Source organism: Pongo pygmaeus, chromosome 6 (genome assembly GCF_028885625.2).
Source record: "Pongo pygmaeus isolate AG05252 chromosome 6, NHGRI_mPonPyg2-v2.0_pri, whole genome shotgun sequence".
Lineage (NCBI taxonomy): Eukaryota > Metazoa > Chordata > Mammalia > Primates > Hominidae > Pongo > Pongo pygmaeus.
The window spans coordinates 86,825,206-86,849,921 of NC_072379.2; the positions used below are offsets into that span (position 1 = coordinate 86,825,206).

At 37.3% G+C, this 24,716-nt stretch overlaps 1 protein-coding gene across 7 annotated transcripts in view; it reads right to left on the reverse strand.

Annotated features, from left to right (window-relative positions):
• The window catches only part of CDK14 (cyclin dependent kinase 14), a 592,881-nt gene that overhangs the window by 90,260 nt on the left and 477,905 nt on the right, over positions 1 to 24,716 (reverse strand). For all 7 annotated transcript variants that reach the window (XM_054495986.2, XM_063667603.1, XM_054495990.2 and 4 more), the window contains one exon: positions 1,631 to 1,770. In XM_054495986.2, coding sequence (XP_054351961.1) covers positions 1,631 to 1,770 — 140 coding nt within the window. The remainder of the gene's footprint in view (positions 1 to 1,630; positions 1,771 to 24,716) is intronic.

Sequence of the window (24,716 nt, forward strand, 5' to 3'; positions counted from 1 at the left end):
ATAAACTAAGTGGCAAGTGGGTAATAAGTCCATATTAACAAAAAAGTACTACTACAGAATTCAGAATTCATAGACCATCAAAATCCTGGCTTAAACTCAATCATCAAGTCAGATGGGATTGAGATGTCACCAAGGAGGAGTGATATCAAGTTACAAGTTACACTAAATGGGAAAACAAACCATATGTTTGAGTGTGATGTGCTGTAAACTAGTGAGCCTATTTACATCATTTCTGTTTTCAGTATAGAAAAATTATTTTCCCATAGGGATTTAATTTTTAATTAAAAAAAAAATTGAGGATAGCTGTTGTAATAGTCAGTGAGTAGACTTTAGAAAGGGCAGAGTGTTGAGTAAATATGGGCTGGAAATACGTGAAATGTTAAGGAGGATTTGCTAAGCATTAAGGGGAGTAGTAGATTAATATATCTATAATCACTTTAGGGTTAAAAAAAAGTAATGAGAAATAAATGTGGGATATCAAAAAAAAGATTTAGGATAGAAATACCCAAGAGGAGTTGTACTTAGAACTTAGTTCCAAAATAAAGGGTTATTGCCATCAAGGAGAATCCAATATTACGATGGGTGAAAGAAGTCTAAAATCCAAGAGAATGAAGAAATAATCATAGGTCTACTGTAAGCGATGTATACCAAGGATTAATAAACACACTATAAATATTAATGTATGTATGCAGTATGTTCATTTTTAAGGCAATCAGAAAAGAGTATAGAAGAAATATCTCTAATTCTTCTTTGGAAAGAACATATCACCATTGAACAAAAATATTCTGATGGCAATAGTTTTTACAAAATTTTACAAGAATTCTGTTTCACACTTTGGAAGAAATCTGAGATCCTCCCAGCCATAAATCCTCCACCAAATATTTAAAATGTAATTTCAAAAGGCTGTATAAATATGAAGACTTTTATAAAAACAAAACAAAACCCACCCAGGAATGTGTTTTGTTTTAAAAGATTCAGAGAAGAGCTGTCTGTACAAATACCAAGAGCATTTGCAGTTAAAATGAATTACATGTCTTCAGTCTGTACATGTCAATTCAGTGCATTAGCCAATTGCCAACTCTGTTTCTCAGCTCACTGCATAGCAGCCCTTTTTAAGGTTATTGTTACAACCAAGATGGTCTCTGAGAATCAAACAGAAATGAATCATCGTCTCCTCTGTGTACTGCAGCTAGTTAAAAAGTACTGCATGCATAAAGCACTAAATATGTAAATCATATTTTCCTTTTCCTTTATGACTGTTCAGATCATTTTTTTGGACACACACATAATCAAATACAAAGATGCACAGCTGCAGACTGCAGAGCAGAGATAGCAAAAAAGGAATCCATTTTCTTCCTGTGTCTGGTAAGCTAGCAAATGAATGGCAGGATTCCACCAAATATGTATACACATGGCCTCCCTTCCCCTGTTCTCTCTCTCTCTCTCTACACACACATACACACACACATACACACACACACACACACACACACCTGTAATGCACATACATACATTGTTTTATGTTTGTGGACACACAAATATGTGAATCTCTGTATACATGTTACATACAGATGCTAAAATAAAATGATGTCTCTGCTTGGACTGGATATTGTGAATTTGTCATACTCACTATCGGTGAGTTCCCATAGCCGTGGGGGCAGGTCACTAAAATACTCGTGGCTCAAGGCAGCCTGTGCAGACAGTCTGTTCTTTGGGGAACATTGTAGGAGCTTGGAGGCCAGGTCCTCTGCATGGTTCACATAGCCGAGCCTAAAAACATGAGCAAAAAAGAGAGGTCAGACCAAACAAGAAAATCCACTAAATAAGACATAAAGCTTACCTAATTTTTCTGGATTTCAATTTATTCCTGGCTAGAAAAACAAATTACCTGCTGAAAATAAACAGAAGCAAAATGCATGTTGGTTCTTAGAGTATTTGTTACTTCAAACTTACTTTTACTCTAGGTATAACAGTATAATTGATTTAAAATATTTCTACTATAGGCAAAGGGTTGATACTTTCAGAAAAGATAAAACTAGGTCCAGAGGTAGAAAATTTCAGAAGACAACGTATCAAATAATTATTAGAATTTGTTAATAGAATCTATGTACTACACCCACATCTGGATATATTTATAGAAAATTAATAACAAATACCTAAAGAATTAAAACTGCTATTAAACTCTCCAGTTACTAAAGTTTCTTTTCCTCTAAGAATTTACATTTTCTTGCACTGAATATAAATTAACATTATTGAAACACTGCCCTGTCAAATATCAACTATCATAATATTAATATACAGGTTAGCAAAGGGGATGTGCTTAGATGATACGGAGCTGAATCAATTCAAGATGACCTTTAAAACAACAGTAGATAGAAAATATGTGTCTCAAGATTACAGAAAAAAACATAACAATAAAGTCTTTCATGTGGTATAAGCTTTCAAATGGGTAGCAGCACTTCTCAGTCCAGCCCAGCCTTGCTTTTCATGGAACCTCTATTTCTCTACTCAGAGCAATCAACCTGGATAATTAATATAATAATGACAATAAAAGTATTCCTAATAATGGCTACCATTTCTGGATAGTTGAACATGCGTCAGGCACTTTCCTAGGCACTTTTAACACTCGTATTTATTATAGTCTGAGAAGGTAACAATTGCTATTTTGTAGTGATGGAAGCCAAGTAGGAGTCAGAGATGGCAGTGGATCACTTGGGTAGCAGGTTGAGAGGAGATTCAAATCCATCCAGAACTCCTTGACTCTAAAGTGGTTTGCATATGCCATGCTCTCTTTCTCTCACAGGTTATTTTAAAGGCATTTCCCAATGGATTCTCCAGTTTCTGAAACCCGGTGCAATATGTACAGTGACTCTCAGAGGCAGCCAGAAGTGGGTGAGGGAGAGCTGCACCTTCCAGTAGGTATTTCTTTAAAAATCCTTGAAGCTACTTAAGACACAATTAGCCAACAAACACATTTCCTCAATGACCAACAATCTCCTCCTTCCCCTCCTCAACCAATTCTTTAGTATTTATTTCAAATTGTTGGGGATGGGGGTAGGAAGAGAAGATGAGGTAATGGATTTGGGTAGAGAAAGAAAAAGGGGAAAAGCAAAGAAAAATATTACCACAAAGATCCAAACTAAGAGACTTTCTCTCTAAATCTTCTTATGTGAAGGCCTCACAAATGGGTTCAATGTGTGGCTGCTGCAATGGCTGTTCACAAAAAAAAATGGATCAATGGATTGGTTTTAACTGTCTCTCCCTGGAAGAGAGAAATTTGTCCACAGGGAAAGAAAGCATTCTCAAAATTCTTCACAGTTTTCCCCCTACAAGTGGGCACAGGGCCATTCATATTATTCCTTCCTCCTCCCAAGACTTTATCACTAGTACAACTTTTCATTCATATTTTTAAAAAATCAGTTGCAAAGTTTGAGATAGGCTTCATGGTTAAAAGTTATATTGAATGTACAGTTCATAGTTAATTATGGTGAACAGTATGTTCATATCAATTTTATATAGTTTTGATAAAATAGAACAACCAGAATAGGACTAGATCTGAGTTTCAGGCTTAATACTGTTATCATTTTCCTAAATTCAGACAAATACCTATTATTAAAAGAAAAAGGGAATATTATTAATCGCCCAAACTGTATGTTGTTACACTGCATGTAAATACAAGAAGAGAGAGGTGATTGCGATACTTGGTGTACAAGTACTTAACTCAGAAGTCAAGAGTATAAAACACATGAAATACAAAGCAAGACATACTATTTTTGACCTTGGTTTTCTCATCTATTGAAAAATAGTGATGAACCACATTATGTCTGCAGTCCCTCCAGTTCCAAAAAGCCATGAATCACATGTGAAGCATGGTTTCATTATCTTGAAGAATTATAAACACTTATAGTTGTATCTCTGTTTCTGCAGTACATTGTTGACTATATTTAAATATAGTATATGCCTCATATAAGGAATTCATCAATATAAGATAGTCCCATTCCCCCCTAAATTGACTATACTTTAATATGCCAATAATCAAATTTTCATTTGTGATATTTAGTTAATACGTATTTAATTGTTATTTAAAATTTTAGTTTAGAAATTTCACTTTAAGTCTCCACATGCATTTTCAACATCAGAGCCTTTGTCATCACTAGAACCTCTTTTTTCAGTCTACCTAAGTTGTTAAGACATGCTACTTTCAGGAATCCATGTATGATATCTTAATTGGAAGTTTTATCTGAAGTCATACGTGTACATTATCAGATTGTTAGAATGGTGGTGGTGGTTCTCAATCTCCCATTGTGATGGCATATTTTTTTAAATCTTTCCTTGGAATTCCATCAATTTTTGTTTTATATTATAAGGCTGGGTAATTAAATGCATAGCAGTCTAGCACTATTATCTCTTCTTGGTAAATTCAGTCTTTAATCCTTATGTCATGACACTCTTTATCTTTCATAAAGCTTTCTAGGCGAAAGTTCATTTTATTCTCACATTAATACAACAGAATGACCTCAGCTTCTTTTGTTTAGTATTTGCCTGCCATACTTTTTGTTACCTGCTTATTTTTAATGTTTCATACATGTAATATTAGGGTGTCTCTTTCATAAATATTATTCAGCTAAGTTTAATTTTTATCCAATTAAATAATCCTCGTCTCTCAAGGAGAAAGTTTAGTCCATTTACATTTTGTGCTTATTGATATATTTGGAATTACTGCTACCAGATTAATTTTGCAGCCTATTTTGTCCTCCTTTACCTTTTTTCTCTTTACCTGTCTTCTTTTGGATTGAGTTTATTTTAGATAGAACTATTTTAGAAGTATAACTTCTAGAAGTTATGAATTCTATTTCCATGTAATTAGTAATTCCTCTTAATTTTTCTTCTTCTTTTTTGCATTCATCATCAATTTAGGTATTTAAGCTTTCACAAGTTTTTGGAAGCTGGTGAACGCTGACAAATTATTTCTCCCACAAAACTGGAAACACACAATCCAGACAGTATATGGTTGAACGGACATCAATATACATTACCATTTCATTGACTGTATAATAAAACAATTAAGTATGCAAATATTAAGTTACACAGAGCAACAGGCTTAAAAAAATATTACATTTCTGCTCAATTCACTACCAGAAGTTAACTTCTCTTTTTGCAAGAGAGGTTGGGAAGAGATAGACAACAATCACATTTCAAACAATAACAGCTGGTAAACAACTTCCAATAGATATGGAAAAAAATTACAAGATTTTCAAAAATTTTATTATTAACAATTATTTCAGCTACAATCATAAGGCATGTCTACCTTAAAAAATATTTACTAAAGAGCATATGTCCTAAACAACACAAACACATTTTGCTAAAACTACTTAATAGCTCTCCCACTCTTCCTTCAGATCTTCTCTTTTAAGTTGCACCTCAAATGCAGATATTAAATTAACTTTAAGACTTTTTTGGTCTGGAGACAGACATTAAAAATATGTGCTTCTGTGCAATGTGGACTTTGCGTGAACTTTTCAACCAGAGGTTTGTGATTTTCAAAATGGAGGTTTTCATAATAGCACAAAATGAGATTTATAAAAAGACATTAAGAAATCATCATTAAACTTGGATGAGAGCCAACAAAATCAATGGGTACACAAATCTGACGTACACTGTTTTAAATATGGCAGTTATAAACATATAGTAGCAGGCAAATAGCCATACAGGCACCACTATTAATGTTTGAAATGACTGAAGGAATAAATCACAGAAGGCGTAGACTGTTCACAGTTCTTAGGTTTTTAATTCTGTAGGACATTAAAAACATACAAGTATTATGCTGGGTATTTTGGCACCCAATATCTCTATATTCCTTATATATTGATAAGATTCAAGAATGTGAATAGACTTCAAGAACACATAACTCAATACTGCAGGATTTCAGGAAAGGTCAACTCAAACGAATGGTAAACATGCTTTAAGTGTTGAACAACAAGCTTCTCTTTTTTCTTTTTTGAGACAGAGTCTCACTCTGTTGCCCAGGCTGGAGTGCAGTGGTATGACCTTGGCTCACTGCAACCTCTGTCTCCCAGGTTCAAGCGATTCTCACGCCTCAGCCTGAGAGTGGTTGACAGTACAGGCATGCGCCACCATGCCTAGCTAATTTTTGTATTTTTAGTAGAGACAGGGTTTCACCATGTTGGCAAGGCTGGTCTTGAACTCCTGACCTCAACTGATCCGCCCGCTTCAGCCTCCTAAAGTACTGGGATTACAGGCGTGAGCCACTGCGCCTGGACAAACAAGCATCTTTTGCTGAGTGTTCAAACAAGCTGATCATAATCCAAATACAGAGGTTTCAATTCTGTCAAGCTCTTGAGGCCTGGCAAAAATGCTCATCAATACTCCTGCAGAAGCTTCATTAGACTTATCATTCACTAAGCTTACACGTTGGCTAATATGTTTGATAAACTGGGTCCTGTCTTAAAAGTTCCATTTCCAAAGCAATTGCATCAGGTAGCCCGGTTTTATTTACTGCAAGAGTTGTTTCTCTGACTGCTGGTGTCTAGGAAGTGCAGCTGCATTGTAAGACAATACTGCTTCAAAGAGAAAAACTGCTTGCTTCTAACATTTCCATTTCACTTTTGTCTTATGAACTTTACTGCATCTTCATATTTCATTCCACTTTAATGCTTAGACATTGAACACTAGAGCTCTCCCAAAACCAGCAACATGATGACAGTAATATTTAATACAACAACTAGCCTCTCCAAGAAACTTCATTTTACAAAACATAACCAGTCATCAACAGGCTTGGATAAATGGTAGTGTACCATTATTCAGAACCTGGATGCCTTCTTTCTCACAAGAGCAGTATTGTAAGTTGCTTCACATATTCTCACTACTGGGTAAGACCATACTTTTAAAGTTCCTTTAACATTCATTTAAGGTCATACTGACTGGAATGTCCTGTGCGTGACTTCACATGACCTGACCTATTCATTTGAGTTATGTTAGTTAAAAAGCACTCAATAGGGTTATTTAAAAATGAAAACATTTTTTGAATAAAGCATACAGAAATGATGTAAAAAATAATGTAAAAATAACTGAAGTCTACTTCAATGTACCACACTTTATACTACACTTGAAATCCTCAGTGCTTTGTAGTATGAAGATGGGAGTAACAGGACGTGAAATGAACCTCCTGAAAAGCAAGACCAATTCTTTAATCCAGTAATGAGGCAACAGAAAGGAAGTTCCCCTAGGTTTACCCATCTAGGTCAGAACTCTTGTAAAATGCTTTCCTGATTTTATTTATTTATTTTCTTCCTTCCTTTCTTTCTTTCTTTATTATTATTATACTTTAGGTTTTAGGGTACATGTGTGCAATGTGCAGGTTAGTTACATATGTATACATGTGCCATGCTGGTGTGCTGCACCCACTAACTTGTCATCTAGCATTAGGTGTATCTCCCAATGCTATCCCTCCCCCGTCCCCACACCCCACAACAGTCCCCAGAGTGTGATGTTCCCCTTCCTGTGTCCATGTGTTCTCATTGTTCAATTCCCACCTATGAGTGAGAATATGCGGTGTTTGGTTTTTTGTTCTTGTGATAGTTTACTGTGATAGTTTTCCTTCATTTCAACTTTGGTAAATCTGACAATTATGTGTCTTGGAGTTGCTCTTCTCGAGGAGTATCTTTGTGGTGTTCTCTGTATTTCCTGAATCTGAATGTTGGCCTGCCTTGCTAGATTGGGGAAGTTCTCCTGGATAATATCCTGCAGAGTGTTTTCCAACTTGGTTCCATTCTCCCCGTCACTTTCAGGTACACCAATCAGACGTAGATTTGATCTTTTCACATAGTCCCATATTTCTTGGAGGCTTTGCTCATTTCTTTTTATTCTTTTTTCTCTAAACTTCCCTTCTCGCTTCATTTCATTCATTTCATTTTCCATCGCTGATACCCTTTCTTCCAGTCGATCGCATCGGCTCCTGAGGCTTCTGCATTCTTCATGTAGTTCTCAAGCCTTGGTTTTCAGCTCCATCAGCTCCTTTAAGCACTTCTCTGTATTGGTTATTCTAGTTATACATTCTTCTAAATTTTTTTCAAAGTTTTCAACTTCTTTGCCTTTGGTTTGAATATCCTCCCGTAGCTCGGAGTAATTTGATCGTCTGAAGCCTTCTTCTCTCAGCTCGTCAAAGTCATTCTCCATCCAGCTTTGTTCCATTGCTGGTGAGGAACTGTGTTCCTTTGGAGGAGGAGAGGCATTCTGCTTTTTAGAGTTTCCAGTTTTTCTGCTCTGTTTTTTCCCCATCTTTGTGGTTTTATCTACTTTTGGTCTTTGATGATGGTGATGTACAGATGGGTTTTTGGTGTGGACGTCCTTTCTGTTTGTTAGTTTTCCTTCTAACAGACAGGACCCTCACCTGCAGGTCTGTTGGAGTACCCGGCTGGCCCCTGTGAGGTGTCAGTCTGCCCCTGCTGGGAGGTGCCTCCCAGTTAGGCTGCTCGGGGGTCAGGGGTCAGGGACCCACTTGAGGAGGCAGTCTGCCTGTTTTCAGATCTCCAGCTGCGTGCTGGGAGAACCACTGCTCTCTTCAAAGCTGTCAGACAGGGACATTTAAGTCTGCAGAGGTTACTGCTGTCTTTTTGTCTGTGCCCTGCCCCCAGAGGTGGAGCCTACAGAGGCAGGCAGGCCTCCTTGAGCTGTGGTGGGCTCCACCCAGTTCAAGCTTCCCGGCTGCTTTGTTTACCTAAGCAAGCCTGTGCAATGGCGGGCGCCCCTCCCCCAGCCTCGCTGCCGCCTTGCAGTTTGATCTCAGACTGTTGTGCTAGCAATCAGTGAGACTCCGTGGGCATAGGACCCTCTGAGCCAGGTGCGGGATATAATCTCCTGGTGCGCCGTTTTTTAAGCCCATCGGAAAAGCGCAGTATTTGGGTGGGAGTGACCCGATTTTCCAGGTGCCGTCTGTCACCCCTTTCTTTGACTAGGAAAGGGAACTCCCTGACCCCTTGTGCTTCCCGAGTGAGGCAATGCCTTGCCCTTCTTCGGCTCGCGCACGGTGCGCGCACCCACTGACCTGCGCCCACTGTCTGGCACTCCCTAGTGAGATGAACCCGGTACCTCAGATGGAAATGCAGAAATCACCCGTCTTCTGCGTCGCTCATGCTGGGAGCTGTAGACCAGAGCTGTTCCTATTTGACCATCTTGGCTCCTCCTCCTGCTTTCCTGATTTTAATTTGATTCTTCTGTGTCCTAGTTAACCCCTCTCATGGAGCTGCTTGGTAGAATAGTAATGACTTTCTATAGTTCACCTGTTTGCACAGAAGTCATGCTGTATGCTTGATAATAATCTCCACTGCCCCTCAGAAACTTTGCAAATGCATGACCAAGAACACTACAGAACTGCCCAACCTGCAGCTAGCAGTGACCTCTCTCGGTATAGGTTGGCTTAGTGTCTTTTACCATCGAGGATATAAAAATAAATTTCCATACTTTACATCTTCACCCTCAGTTCTCCAAGTGGATGGCTCCTTAACTTTTTAATATTTAACTCCATTTAACTTAAAATTTAGAGTTCAATTTTATTTTTACTCTCGTGTACAAAAATATTGGAATACTTTAATTCTAATGACACAGTCTCATCTATCATATTATTGTCTAATATTTTATTTCTATTTTCTATGCTTTTTAAGGACACATATTAGACATTATTATTATTACTGTTATAGTTGTTATTTTATTTACCCATGTTTACTAATTTATTTAATCACCTTTCTTCTCATGTTTCAGACATTCCCTCCCAGATTATTTTTTTTGTGCCAGAAATATAAATGATAGCAGTTATTTCAATGAGCATCATTTGGTGGTAAATTCTGTTTTGTTTTCATACAGGATAATGGGTTGGCTGGGTATATATTTAATAATTGATATGCAGGCTCAAGGCATTTTCCCTTAACCCTCTGAAGACATTATTCCATAGGCTTCTGTTGTTTCTGCCTCTTAATGCTCTTCTCCTCCTCTTCAGAGTTCTGCAATTGCAATGTTAGGTCTTCTTTTTATTTAACCTGCTTGGTACTCACTGTGTTTCCTGAATTTGAGGTTTCATGTTCTTCATCGATTCAACAAAAAATCCCAGCCATTACCCCTCAAATATTATCTTTCCCCAATTCTATCTCTTCCCTCATTTTGTAATTTGGATGCAATGCGATCTCATTAAATTGTCCATGTCTTTACTCTTTCATGTTTTCCATCTGTTTGTCCCTCTGTTTTCCATTCTGGGCAATTACTTCAGAGCCATCGCTCAGTTCAGTGAATTATTTAATCAATTGCATCTAATATGCTATTTTCTCTGTTCATTTTGATTTTATAAGGTCTTTTCAATTCTTTGACAAATTTGCCTATTCAGTTTTGATAGTCTCTTAAGTTTTTTATATGATCTTATTTCTTTACAACATTTTAAATACAGTTGTATGTCTGATAACTCCCAATACCTAAAATGCTGGGTGACAGGAGAGTTCAATTTTGTTGCTTTTGCTACTGATCCTCACTTGCAATAACTTTTTCCTCATATGCTTTATAATTTTTGGTTTGTGAGCCCATGGTTGTCTAATGTTAATCTATGGGAAACCTGAGAGGCCTGGATTGAGAATGTGTTTCTCCATAAGGATTTTCTTTCGCTTCTGTCAAAAGGCCTGAGGCTCTCCTAATACATGGGTACTCCAAGTTCTTGCTGTTGGTTTCCAAGAGCATGCAAGCTGTGTAAATTTAAGCCTAAATACGTAGAAATTCTCATATCAGACTTTTACATCCCTATCCACAGTGAAGGCTGGCACCAACAATTGTCCTTGTGGTCTTTCTTTGTTGGAAGCAGTTATTCCTGAGTCCACTACTGGGGCCGAATTACATTACTGAAGCCCATTAATGTGCTTTGAGGGTCCCCACTCTACGTGGAGAATTTCAATTCCTATTCCCTACCTTTTTCAGGCCAAAGGCCTTGTTTCCTGATCCCCAAGTGGTTTCATGTTTCTATTTTAGAGAACTTCAGGGCAGCTGCAACTTCAGCATTTGATTATTCTTCTGGTTTCCTGTCTTTCTTCATTCTTGGCCTTTCTGGAGATTTTACTTATTTTCTTCTTGGTTCAGCTGTGCACCTGAAATCACGTGCTTGGTGTATTGTATCCAGCATTTTAGGTGACTTTTAGTACTAGGAGTAGTAGAAGAGATTTTTTTTTTCCCCTATAGGCATATATTTATAATCCCTGTAATCTAATTAGTTACTATAAAATCATCTATACTTATAATTTTTAAGTCTTTCTCCCTGGAATAATCACAAAATAATCACCTACACTTATAATTTTTAGGTTTTTCTCCCTGGTGTTCTTTCATTGCCCCATCCCTCTCTTTTAAAACTAATTCTGTTAAGTCACCTCTATTTAGTCTCAGAAACTAATTATCTGAAGTTGATTCAGGCTGACATTTTTTCACCACACAACGTCTAGATGAATCTCAAATGCATTACCCAAAGTGAAGAGGCAAGAGGCCTCTTATAGATATATAATTCCATTTATACAACTTTCTGGAAAAGCCAAAATTATATAAACAGAAAACTGATCAATGTTTGACATAGGCTGGAGGGAGGGTGAGAGAGGTTAGCAAAAGGGAACTGGACAATCTTTTTGGATGATTCCACATTTTTATCAAGAAGGATGAACATCGGGCCATGTGAGAGGGCCAGGTCAGGGGGACTATAATAAAAATTCAGAAGATGGAGCCATTTAGAGAGATGGAAGACTGCAGATTTTTCACAAAGAACATTCAGGAATGAAGGATGGAGAGCTGCCCTCCTGTGAGTGGCTGAAATTAGAACTTCCTTGTCTTGAGGGGATTCCCAATGATGCCTCAAGGGATGCTCCAGCCTACCCAGAGATGCTGCTGCCAATGGTGAGGCCCTCCTATAGATTTCAGTGTTCTATCCCAGGTCACTGAGTGAGAATCTGCCTCAGGCTGATGGAACTGGGCCCATCAGGTTGGTGGGGGTGTACTCAATGAGCCTCTATGTTCACAAGGGGTCAGAAAAACCTGGAAGGGTATGTGGGACAAGAGATTGTTACGTTCATTCCACATTCATTTTGTAAAAAGATGTTTGTTGTTCATGGAAACTCTTTAAAAAAAAAAAAAAACTAAGGAATTTTAAAATTATAAACCTGGATGACAAGACATAAACTATCCCTACTGAATTCAGAGTATGTGTGGTATGAGAATCTTATATTGCAAATAACTATGAAACAAGTGCTTTTAATACAGTTGAAAATAACAGTATGCTGCTCTTCTAATTATAAAGAATTTTCTGCATTTTTCTAGTCCTTATTCATGCAATACACACACTCTCCCTCTCTCTCTCTCGGTCTCCTTGCAGTTTTTAAAAAAAATGTATGAAAGAAGATAACATGAATAGTGAAAAACAGTCTTAGACCATGAATATACAGCAGGATATTCTCCTTATTCCCTGTACAGGTTAGTTTTTATACCTCAGGAATGAGGAAGATGGAATAGATTGTCTTTAAGAGTCGTCCTAGCTCCAATGCTACATATCCTCCAATCTGGGAAGAACCGGATTGTGAACCAGAGGCAGGGAGAGTTAGCACAGCTGTACTGGCCTGCCAGGGCTGACCTACCAGAATTTCCTGCTCTGCCACCAATGAAAGGAACAAACAGTGCCTCTCACTTCTCTCCACTGAACCTTGCAACTAACGCTTCTTCAAAATCTAACCTAAGTTTCTAAGACTTCCTGAAAACAGATGAAGAGCAAAGTAAACCTGGAGTCCTCTGCCAGACTAGAGAGTACCATCAAAGTTGAAAAGATGGAATGGAAAGTGGAGGACAAAAATGGTGGTGCAAAAAAGAAAAAGAGGAGGTCCACTGGTTGTGGCAAGACGAAGAGGGCTACTTCCTGGAAGACAGCATTTCTCTTTTTTTTTGACAGAGTCTTGCTCTGTTGCCCAGGCTGGAGTGCAGTGGCATAATCTCGGCTCGCTGCAGCCTCTGCCTACTGGGTTCCAGCGATTCTCTTGCCTCAGCCTCCTGGGTAGCTGGGATTACAGGTGCACACCACCAAGCCCGGCTAATTCTTATAGTTTTAGTAGAGATCGGGTTCACCATGTTGGCCAGACTGGTCTTGAACTCTGAACTCAGTTGATCCGCCCGCCTCAGCCTCCCGAAGTGCTGGGATTATAGGTGTGAACTATCGCACTCGGCCGGAAGGCAGCATTTCAAATACAATGTGGAGACACAACGTCTGCTAAATGACTGAATGTTTGCTTGAGTAATGAGTATATCAATGGTTATATCTATAGAGGTTTCACATTACCTGAGAAATAAAAATTGAAGAAGTAGACAGTCATTTTTGAGCAAAAACATCTTATGTTCAAGTCCTGGTCCTTAAAGAACCTCTTCAAACTATATATCCCCCAGAAGATGTCATTTTCTTTTTCTTTTTTTTTTCTTTTTCTGATTTGGTTTGGTTTTTGAAGTGGGAAGGAAGTTGATCCTTGCCTTTTTAAGGTTAACTTATAAACTAGGACTGCATGGATGTTTGTTTTGATTTCGGGTTTTTTTTACACTATAGTTCTAAAAGACTCCCTCTAAAACTGATGATACACCTGCTTGTATAACAACTAAGGCAAGCTACATTTTGTTCCCAAGGGTGGCTTCTAAATCTCTATAAAACTCTCCACTGGAATTTATTAATGTTTTAGCTCATGAAAACTGGATATAAAGAGTAAAGGTGTGGTAGGTGTAATTTACATATTAGACCATTCAATAGAGATACAAAATCCCATATAAAAAGCTTAAATGGGAAGAAAAAGTTCTAGAATGTTCCTCACTTGCATTTTATATGGTGACGGGATACTATTAAACTCACTATGGGCCTATGTCTGAAGCATAATAGTGTGCTTTCTTTTACAGAGTTGGAAGTACAACAACCAACCTGGAGTGAGTGATGCAGAGGGTCTATACTCATACTTTATGCACTGTCACACTCTTCACAGAGCAAAGCCACAGAGCCTGGATCCCCTCATTTGACAGTGCACGTCTCTGTGGCAAGGATACCAATGCGGGTGCTGGCCACTGAATTAATCAACATCTGATCGCTTGAAAATGATTTGTGAAGAAGTCCACCCACCAATAAAAACAAGTCTGTCTGTTTTCCTTAACTACTGAATGGAACTGTCAGATGCAGCAGTCTTCTTGTCTACACATCAAAAGCAAAATGTTCAAATGCTCATGTAACCCCCTCTTATCAAAGCTTTTTGTCTTAGAGGGAGTACTATGGTCATAACACTGCTTTTGTTTTTCAAAAAATGACTTACTTTTAGCAAATAGGCTTAAATTTATTCATTTTGCAAGGAGGCGTCAGAAATTGGTCAAGCAGAACATGACTGAATCTGACATTGGAATAAACTCTTGGGGAAAATAAAGACTAACAGAAGAAAAGATTCAGCCCTGTGCAGTGTACTTCTCAACCCCAGGTGCTGGGCTGTGCAATGAAATGAGAGGCAAGACTCGTAGTTACATTAATAATAAAGACACAGAGTTGTTTAACACTGGGACTTCCTTTCTCACTGTACTCAATGTAAAAAAAATTAATGAGATTCCTCCCCTCAAAACAAACTGATAACATTTTTATACTAGTTTCTGTAAATAGGCTGTAGTTTTAGTACATAAAAATACTCAATTCTTATTCATTTATTCTAATGAAATTGTTTAATGCCACAATCTCCCTGGCAGACACTCATTCCCATAATGGTCAGCTCACTTGACAGCCAATGCTATATTAGAATAATGCTATTTGTAGGCAGCTCCACAGTTCACAAAATGCTTTCCCATACATTATTTTATTTGATCCAGATGATCAAAGGGTCATGCTTACAAAATGGGGAGTATTCAGACTTCTGATACTTACATCTTAGTGTCCATTACATGCCATACCAAAGAGTTATTGCTAGCTGTACATTACTCAGTTGGTAAAGGGGTTATTAGATTATCCCTAAAGTTTTCCTTAAGAACACATTACATTTTTCCATATTTCTCTCCTTTCCTTTAATTTTGAACTTTATTGCTATAGAGACTATTCTTTCTATATTCTTGTTAACACCTCCACTGTCCTATGCTAAATAAGGACAATGGGGAGAGTCCAGCCTTAACATGAACAAGATGAATAATCATACGAATCTACACTGCTAGGTCTCCCCATCAGATCTAACCCTTACTCAATACACAGTTGCCCTTGCAGTCAACTCTACCTGATGAAAAAGTACAGAAAGTGCTGAAGAGCCCTCAGCAGGATCTGAAATGAATCAAGAGTTTGAAAACGTTAGCACTGACATTCTAAGGCTATTCTAAACTGCCAAAAGTGGGCCAGAAAAATGAAAATATTAAATTCTTGCTTTGGATTTCAGAGCTTAGCTTGGTAGTAATTCCCCAGCCTTGATTTTATTTATTACTATTTTCTACCCTTCCTGGAAAAAGAGATGTCTTCAAATGTTTAAGATCATTCCAAAACCAAAGAAAGGGTGATCTGCTTTTTAAAAATCTGTTAACTTATGATGTAATTATAGCAGCCTTTCCTGTGTACTAATATGATGCTATTTTCATATTTACCTTTCATAAATCCATTGATACAGACATTATCATAAAATATTCATAGACTAATATACATGAACTTGTTATATTCTTTTCAAGAGCCTCGTTTATTTAAACTTATTTTCATTTAACTCCTACAAAAGTAGATCATGTTTCCATCCTACTGTCTACAGGAGAGAATAAGGTAACTGCTTCGCTACATTGCTTTTGCAGAGCTTCCACTTTAATTCCTTTTGCAATCTTCTCCAGTGCCTACTGGCAGTGACTATTTTCAGTGGTGAAGTTTTATTTTTAATAATTTATACAGAACACTATAATCCATGTGCACTTAAACTATAATTCTACATGCATAAATAGCATAATTAAAAACTTCTCCTATGATTTATCAGAGATCACCAAACATTAATAGTATTTTTCATATATGGGATAGTACAAACCTGTCAGTCATTATACTCGTATCTCAGTTATATTTTAGAAAAGATCCCTAGATTTAGTGAACCAGTGATTATATGATTTTATAATTTTTGTTAAGTATTTTACTTCAACAAAGCAGTAAACAGCAAAAGAGGCACCAATAATTACTTTTCAACCCTCTGACTAGAAGACTTGATAGAAGAAAAATACATTTACAATAATTGACCTTTATAATCAGAAGAATAAGGTTTGCAGAATACTTAAAAGTCTAACCTCACAAGTCAGCATAGAATATCCCCAAACCCAAAGATGTATATTCAACAGAATTGATTTCCAGCTTCCCAGTTATTTTATTTAGTTATAGCCTATCTATCATAAGCACTAGACCTTCATAACCACACAAACCCGAAATCCCATTGTTACCTGAAAGACATTAGGTAACTCAAGACCTTTCCAACTTCTGGACACAGATTAGGATAAAGTTAATAGCCCTCTCCTACTTCACAGGACTGCTGTGAAGATTGACCTTTTCTTACCATAACTTGCCTAAATCGATTATAGGCATCTTATTATTTCACTGATTTCACAGGTTTTAAAATGTTTTTAGGAAATCAAGAGTGAAGCAAAGTAAATTATTAGTGAATGTTACACTCCTGTGACGCTTTTAATATTTATACTATTTGGAGAATAAAGATTATCCAATTTTCCTGATTTCAAAGTGGTTGATTAAAGCACTGTTTCAACTGAAACAGACAACTCTCATTTTTTATGATAAAAGATAGAATGGGAGTTTAAACCCAAATCTTCATTTACCCAAAAATTCAATCTATGTAAAAATTTAGGAATGGCTTATGTTTAAGAGAGATTGGTTATAAATATTTAGTCGAAATCATCCAAGCAGTATGAAAAACATTTTCACCATCAAAGGCTCTGGTAAAAAGTTTAACTTATTGGTACATCTGCTTATGGTAAATGGGGTTAACAGAAATGGTACCTTCCTAGCCTTTCATTCTTCTGAAACCCTAGAGAAGTTACAAATCTCATCATCAGAGGAAGGTTTTGGAACAGTAAGTCCTTCTACTATAAGTAGCGCTAAAAATAGCTCTTGAAAGGCATAATTTTGTATAATATTATTTCGCGAAAAGAGAAGAAAAAATATATCTTTAATCCTGAACAAACCTCTTCAAAGTTTATGTTCTCAATAAACCTTTCACTGAGAACTGAAAGTATAACTTAGTAATGCAGTAAATGCCCTAACAAATATATCAGATTTTTCACTTAATGCTTTTTACAGGCTTAAACCAAATGGAGTAAAAGGAAATCACCTTTTACAGTCTGACTCCTACAGGAAGAATGCCTTGCTGTTACGCTTTTTAAAGAAGGCATGGTGAATTTATCTCAACTTTGGTGAATCTTGGGCCATGATAAAAAGAAGAAAAATAGCAGAGCAGTTAACATTCCACAGAACTCTTTCTTCACATGTTTATTTCCTTACAGACTGGACATGATCCAAGATAATAAGAAAAGTGTAAAAAAGAACTTTTCTTAAAGGCAATATATAGTTTAGCACTCCATGTTGATATAGAAGAGATGTTTCCTCATCTCTTTTTCTCTTTCTTTTTTTTTTCTCTTTCTTTCTTTTTCTTTCTTTTTATACTTTAAGTTCCAGGGTACATGTGCACAACATGCAGGTTTGTTACATATGTATACATGTGCCATGTTGGTGTGCTGCACCCCTTAACTCGTCATTTACATTAGGTATATCCCCTAATGCTATCCCTAAAAAATTATCTTGTAGATTAAACATATTAAATGGTTAGGACTGCAGAAAATCACCAAAAATAGTGCTCCCATTTATATCAAAATGAAAGAATATTCAGTTAGGTCAGAGGTCATGGGTTATTAAAGTTTACTTCAAAGCAAATGAAAAATCTATTTGCTGGGCACTCTAATTTCAGCTTCTTTATCTTATGATATTGCATCTGGAATTCGAAAATATATGCTTTCATTATGAAAGAAAGAGAAATGGCTTATGTCTAAAGCAAGAATTGGATTAAGACTGCTGAATAGTTGAGCATCCTTTACACGGGCCCTGTTCTCTAAGAAAGAAATGTCAGAATCCCTCTCAATGCTTTCCACTCCTACGAGGAGTTTCCTATCTGTCTTCTCTAACCCACAGTGGCTTCCCAACTGCACACTGAACCAACTACCTGGTGAATGATCTCATCTCTTCCCATTACACAGAAGACATGGCCAGCCAGGAGATGGAACCCTTGTTCTAAATACTGGGGGAAGATATACAAAGGGGAAGAAAACATATGGTTTACTATGTGCTAGCGATGTTTTTCACATGTGATCTCCCTTATACTACACACCCAGCCTATGAGGTGATCATCATCATCCCACCTTGCAGATGAAGGAGCTGAGGTTCAGACAGGAGGAGCAACGTAGCCTCAGTCACACAGCAAGTGAGGCAGAGCCCATTACACGCCTCAAATGTTGGTGCTCTCTTCCCTGTATCATTCCATCTATAGGCTATATTTATAGCTTGTTTTTTTTTTCTCATTAGGAAAGTAAGATATGATGATTCTAGAGCACTCAGAAAATCCTGGAATGTATACAAAAAAATAAAAAACATTAGTGTGTAATCTAATTTTTTTAAATCAATTAGATATATTAACTCCATGTATAGAGGTCCAAGAAAATTTTTAAATTTAGTTCTTTGTATTTTTTAACCACTGAAAATTTTTTTTGTATTTCTTTTTTTTTTTTTTTTTTCCTGGAGAGTTTCGCTCTTGTCGCCCAGGCTGGAGTTCAATGGTGCGATTTCGGCTCACTACAATCTCCACCTCCTGGGTTCAAGCAACTGTCCTGCCTCAGCCTTCCAAGCAGCTGGGATTACAAGCGACTGCCATCACACCCAGCTAATTTTTGTATTTTTAGTAGACACAGGGTTTCACCATGTTGGCCAGGCTGGTCTCGAACTCCTGACTTCAGGTGATCCACCTGCCTCGACCTCCCAAAGTGCTGGGATTACAGGTGTGAGCCACTGTGCCTGGCCTGAATATGTTTTTATATAATAAAATTTCCTTTCAATACCTGAATTTTACTCAAGTCCATTTTGAGGTTATATTAGCTTTTCATTTTCCCTTTTGTGAAGAGAAAAAATTTTTGACATCCATAAATGCTGTATCCCGTTGAGGGTGTAGACTTTTCTTTTACTTGGGCTGTTTACTTTGATTCTCACTTTGCCACTTAATATTCTCTTAGTAATGTAGCTAGTTTTACGAATCTCCTCCATATGCAAAAACATGGTTATAGGCATCTCATGTCAGGCCAAGGCCTAGTGATGCACTCGACTTTGCGACCATGATACTGTGAGGTGTCATGATGGAAATAAATAAATTTTACTTTACTGTACAGCACTCCTTTTAACGTTAATTAATAAAGTCTGCTGCACCCAGGACTTCCATTAAAAGAGGAGAAAACAAGACTTCAAAGTTAGGGAAAAAACAGCTGGCGTCTATTGCATACCCATGAGGATAGCTGTAGTGAAAGCAAGATAAAAAAAGTTATATTGTCTTCTTTTTTTTTAAACAACAAATATTTATTATCTCATAGTTTCCAAGGATCAGGAATCTGGGAGAAGCTTAACTGGATAGTTCTGATTCAGGGACAAAGTTGCAGTCAAATTGATAGCCAGGGTTGTACTTATTTGAAGTTTGGGTCTGATGGATCCACTTCCAAGGTAATTCATTCACATGGCTGTTGGCAAAAAAGGTCTTAGTTCCTCACCATGTGAGCCTATCTCTAGGGCTGGGCACATGACATGTTGGTTGGCTTTGCCAGAGCCAGTGATCAGAGATAGAAGGAGCCAGAGCCCAAGACAGGAGATGCAATCTTTTATAACCTAACCTTGGAAGTAATGTGCAATAACTTCTGTCACATCCTATTGGTCACCAAGACCAATCCTGGGATGAAGAGAGAACAGTGTGAAGACCAGAAGGTGGGATCGCTGAGAGCCACCTTTGGGGCTGCTGGCCACACTGATGATTATAGAAGATAACTGTTTTTTTTTGTTTTGTTTTGTTTTGTTTTTGGTAAATTGTGGTAATATAGATAAATAACTGAAAATTTGCCATTTTAATCATTTTAAGTGTACAATTCAGTGGCATTAATTACATTCGTAATATTGTGCAACCATCACAGTATTTCCAAAACCCTGTCATCACCTTAAACAGAAACTCTACACAAATTAAGCAACATTTTTGTTATTAAAATAATGTGACAATGTTAAAGATAATTTTGGGAAAGTAGAAAAATAACCACCCAAAATTCTACTACTGTATCACAACCATTTTCATCTTGTATATTACAATTCAGTAACAGCTAGTCCACAGACTTTTTATAGTAATATGATAGTATATATATTTTTTATTAATCTTTTTTCAGGAAACATAGGGAGAATTTCCTATGTTTTTAAAATCTCCATACATAATATCCTAACATTGTTGTGTAATATTCCACTGAGTTCCTGAATCATGATTTGTTAAACCTTTCCCCATTCCTTTAATCTTGGTTAAGTTGATACCAAGTCTTTTTAAAAATTTTAAACTACAATACAATAATGAGAATTTTGGGGCAACTCACTTTTTTTACTTGGTTGATCTATTTCCTTGGGAGAAATACTAACAAGTGAAATTGGTAGGTTCAAAACATAATTCCTCAGGTTTCCTGTTGGAAGTAAAGGAAAATCCTAAACTCTGGCCTGCAGGGCCATTCCTTGGCTGGCCTCTGCTTTCACTCGCCAGTCTCCTCTTCTCTCACTCTCCCCACATTCACTATACTCTCACCACCAAGCACTTTCATTCTTCAACAAATATGAACTGAGTGCCTTCTATGGGACAGGCTGTTGTAGGCGCTAAGGACATGGATTAAGCAAAAAGTGAAAATCCCAGCTTTCATATGCTTACAGCCTGCCAGTGCTCTTTTTCATCACATTGCTCTGTTTTATTGTCTTCATGTACTTAGCTCTCTTTGAGAGTATACTATTTTTTGTTTACTGTCCTCGCTACTCTAGAAGGTAAGTTCTATAAGAGTGGAAACTTAGCATTCCCAAACATCCAGAGCATCAAGATACTAAATTAAATTTCTTGAATGTTCCACGATCTCTTTATGGCCGCTAACATATGTTTCCATATTGTTTTTCACATTTACCAGTTTACAGGGACATCCACAGTAAATGAATGGGCTCATTTTTCTATAACCTCACCAGTATTGGTGTTTATGAAGAAGTGGGTTGTGGATGTGGGGTTGGGTGCTGATGAAGGGTAGTTTGATGGAGAGCATACAAGATACTGAAGCTATCTTTTGAGTTTTTGAAATATTGCATTAAAGTGTTATTTATCTTGATCGCTGAGATTTTTCTTCACACCACCTAAATTCTGAACCCAAGATGAGCACCTTACATGCCTCACTCTAGTCTCAGCCCTGTTTGGTATAAAAACGGCAAATGAGACAGGTATTTCTAGATCTGCTCTTGAGACTACAAAATAACTGAAGACAGGAAAATAAAATTTGTAAAATAAACTTAGATGTTCCTACCAAGAAAACAAATTGAGAGTTGGTTTCGGGATTAAATGAGATGATACAGACAAAGCATTCTGGCATGCTGTGAGGCACAGACATGTGCTGTGAACAAGTGTAGCCAGTGATACTTCATACTGCACTATTACCACTTCTCCCCCTACCACTACACTTGTAAAAATTAAACTGACCTTACTAAGTGGAGTTAAAAGAGTCCCTTAGGACTGCAATATTCTTTCCCAAATTAGAGTACATCCCTGAAAATATTTTGGTAGGAGAAACCTCATTGGAGAATTTACCATTAATGGAAAAAAACATGAAGTAAAGAGGATTGAGATCATGAATGAACTTATACGAAAAAGGTCTCATAATTTTTATTTATTTTTACTTTTTTGTAGATTTATTTTAGGTGCAGGGGGTACACATGCAGGTTTGTTACATGGGTAAATTGCATGTTGCTGAGGTTTGGAGTACAAATGATCCCATTACCCAAGTAGTTAGCATAGTAACCAACAGGTGCTTGTTCAACCCTTTTACCCCTCCCCCTCCTCCCAAGAGTCCCCAGTGTCTATTGCTGCCATCTTTGTGTCCATGAATACTCAATGTTTGTCTCCCAGTTACAAGTGAGAACATTCAATATTTGGTTTTCTGTTCCTATGTTAATATACTTACATTAATGGCCTCCAGCTGCATCCATGTTGCTGCAAAGGATGTGATTTCATTCCTTTTATGGCTGCATAGTATTCCATGGTGAATATGCGCCACATTTTCTTTATCCAGTTCAACACTGATGGGCACCTAGGTTGATTCCATGTATTTGCTATTGTGAACAGTGCTATGATGAACATGTGAGTGCATATGCCATTTTGGTAATATGATTTATTTTCTTTTTTGAAATATAAACATTAATGGAATTGCTGAGTCAAATGGTAGTTCTGTTTTTAAATGCTTACTAAAATAAGATAATGGTGAGGTACCTTAAGAACAAATATTTTCAATATTCTTTTAAATACCTTGAGATAGAAACATTCTCTTGATAGATATGCTTCAGAATCTGTCTCCAAATTTTAAGAAGATTTTGTAACTGTGTTTTGCTATGTTACACACTAAAGTATACTACTCTCTTTGCCAATCTCCCCTTCAGGCCCACTCTGTTTGTCCTTTTTCTAAATGTCCAGTGACTTCCTCATTTTATGGTCCACCATGATTGGTTCCTGTTTCTCTGGCCTATCTTAGTTTTATACGTCTTGATTTCCTCCTGCCTAGTGGGCACCAGGGTGCTGGCCTCAAGTCCAGATTGATCAACGCAACAGTGCAAAAGCATGCTTTCTACTTGGCCATCCTCATTCTTCTTTTCCCGTTCCCAATCCTTATGCTCAAATACTTCCAAATAGAGTGACATGCACACATCTGAACCAGCCCTCAGAGCTGCAGAGTATCAAACTGACATCTGCTAGAATTCTGAGTAACTGTGATGTTTGTTTAGGGAGAAAATACTGCAGAGTCTTACATGGCAGGTGCTAAAGTTAGTATGCATAAAATTTTTGTTTGTCATTTTTGTTCTGCAGTTCAAGTCCTGGCAAATAATTTATTTACTCTGTGATGTATGCAACAAATATGAGAACATATTGGAGGAGGGATTTTCAAATAATTAGAACAAAAATTCATGTATTTCTTTCAACAGATCTTCTTTCAAAAAGATCGTTTCCTTCTACATTAGAATGTGAATGTGTAATTTAAGGAGTGACTTTTAACAAGAAATCTGCAGGATGTATTTCAACTCTATGTTATGAGGAAGAGTTAAGTAATGGTACCTCGTGTTCTCCTTCTAGTTCCAAGTCCTTGCCTTTGACTTTTCATTTTCTCTCTCTATGCTTATCTGACTCTCCATTTGACTGAAATGCTATTATCAAACAGCCTAAAGTACTTCTGGAGTTTGCAATTGGCTGTTCCCAACACAGAAACAGTTGCTACATTGTAGAAACTTTAGTGAAACGATTTTTCTGCGATAATTCGCATGTTCATCAACGGAAAGGCTACCAATCTTACAATGGCAGGGAACTTGCTTTGTGCATGGGAGCCCAGTCTTAAAGTTCATTACTAAAAAACACTGCTAAAAGCTTCAGGGCCTCTATTTTACTCTGTCATGCCCTGTCGTAAGAGGATGCCTAGGCTTTTCCAAGAGGCTGGTCAAATTATTGTTATAGTATGACTCCCAGCAGACCCTACATTCCTCTCTCATGTGGAGGAGGTTGTAGATCTGGGGGCACAAATGCTCCAAAGTGTGGTTTGATGGTGAGCATAAAATAGGCTGAGGCTATCTTTGACTGCAACTGAGCACAACCTTTGTTTCACAGTCCTTTATTCCTGGCTTTAACTCTACATCTGGCTCTTTATATAAAATGATTTATAATGGAAAGGTGCCGTTTCACATCTGTGGCTTTAAGAAAACCCAAATTGGCATGATTGCTAAAGCTTTTTATCTTTTTGATCAGCATTTTCACCTTTATAACTGAAATAAAAGAAAGACAAATGAATAGGATTAAAAAGCTGCACATTTAGTATCATCTGGGGTCCAACTACTTATAACTTCCAGGTATATGTAGGTAAGGACATTTTCGGGTATATCTCTAATATGAATCAGAAGCTGGTGGCAAAAAAAACCAGTCTACTGATGTCTTAAAACTAACAATATCGGTATAATGTAGGAAACTGAAGACAGGCATTTGCAGATCATATGTAAAGATATGGAAGTGTTTAAAGAAACGAAAGAGAGAAAAAAAACTCAACTGATTACTTGGGAACTTAAAATAACTTCCTTCCTTCCTTCCCTCCCTCCCTCCCTCCCTCCCTCCTTCCTCCCTCCCTCCTTCCTTCCTTCTCCCTTTCTCTTTTTCTTTGACAGGGTTTTGCTCTGTCGCCCAGGCTAGAGTGCAATGGTGTGATCTTGGTTCACTGCACCCTCTGCATTCCGGGCTCAAATGATCCCCCTGCCTCAGCCTCCCAAGTAGCTGGGACTACAGGCATATGCCACCATGCCTGGTTAGTTTATTTATATATATATTTATATATATATATAAAATATA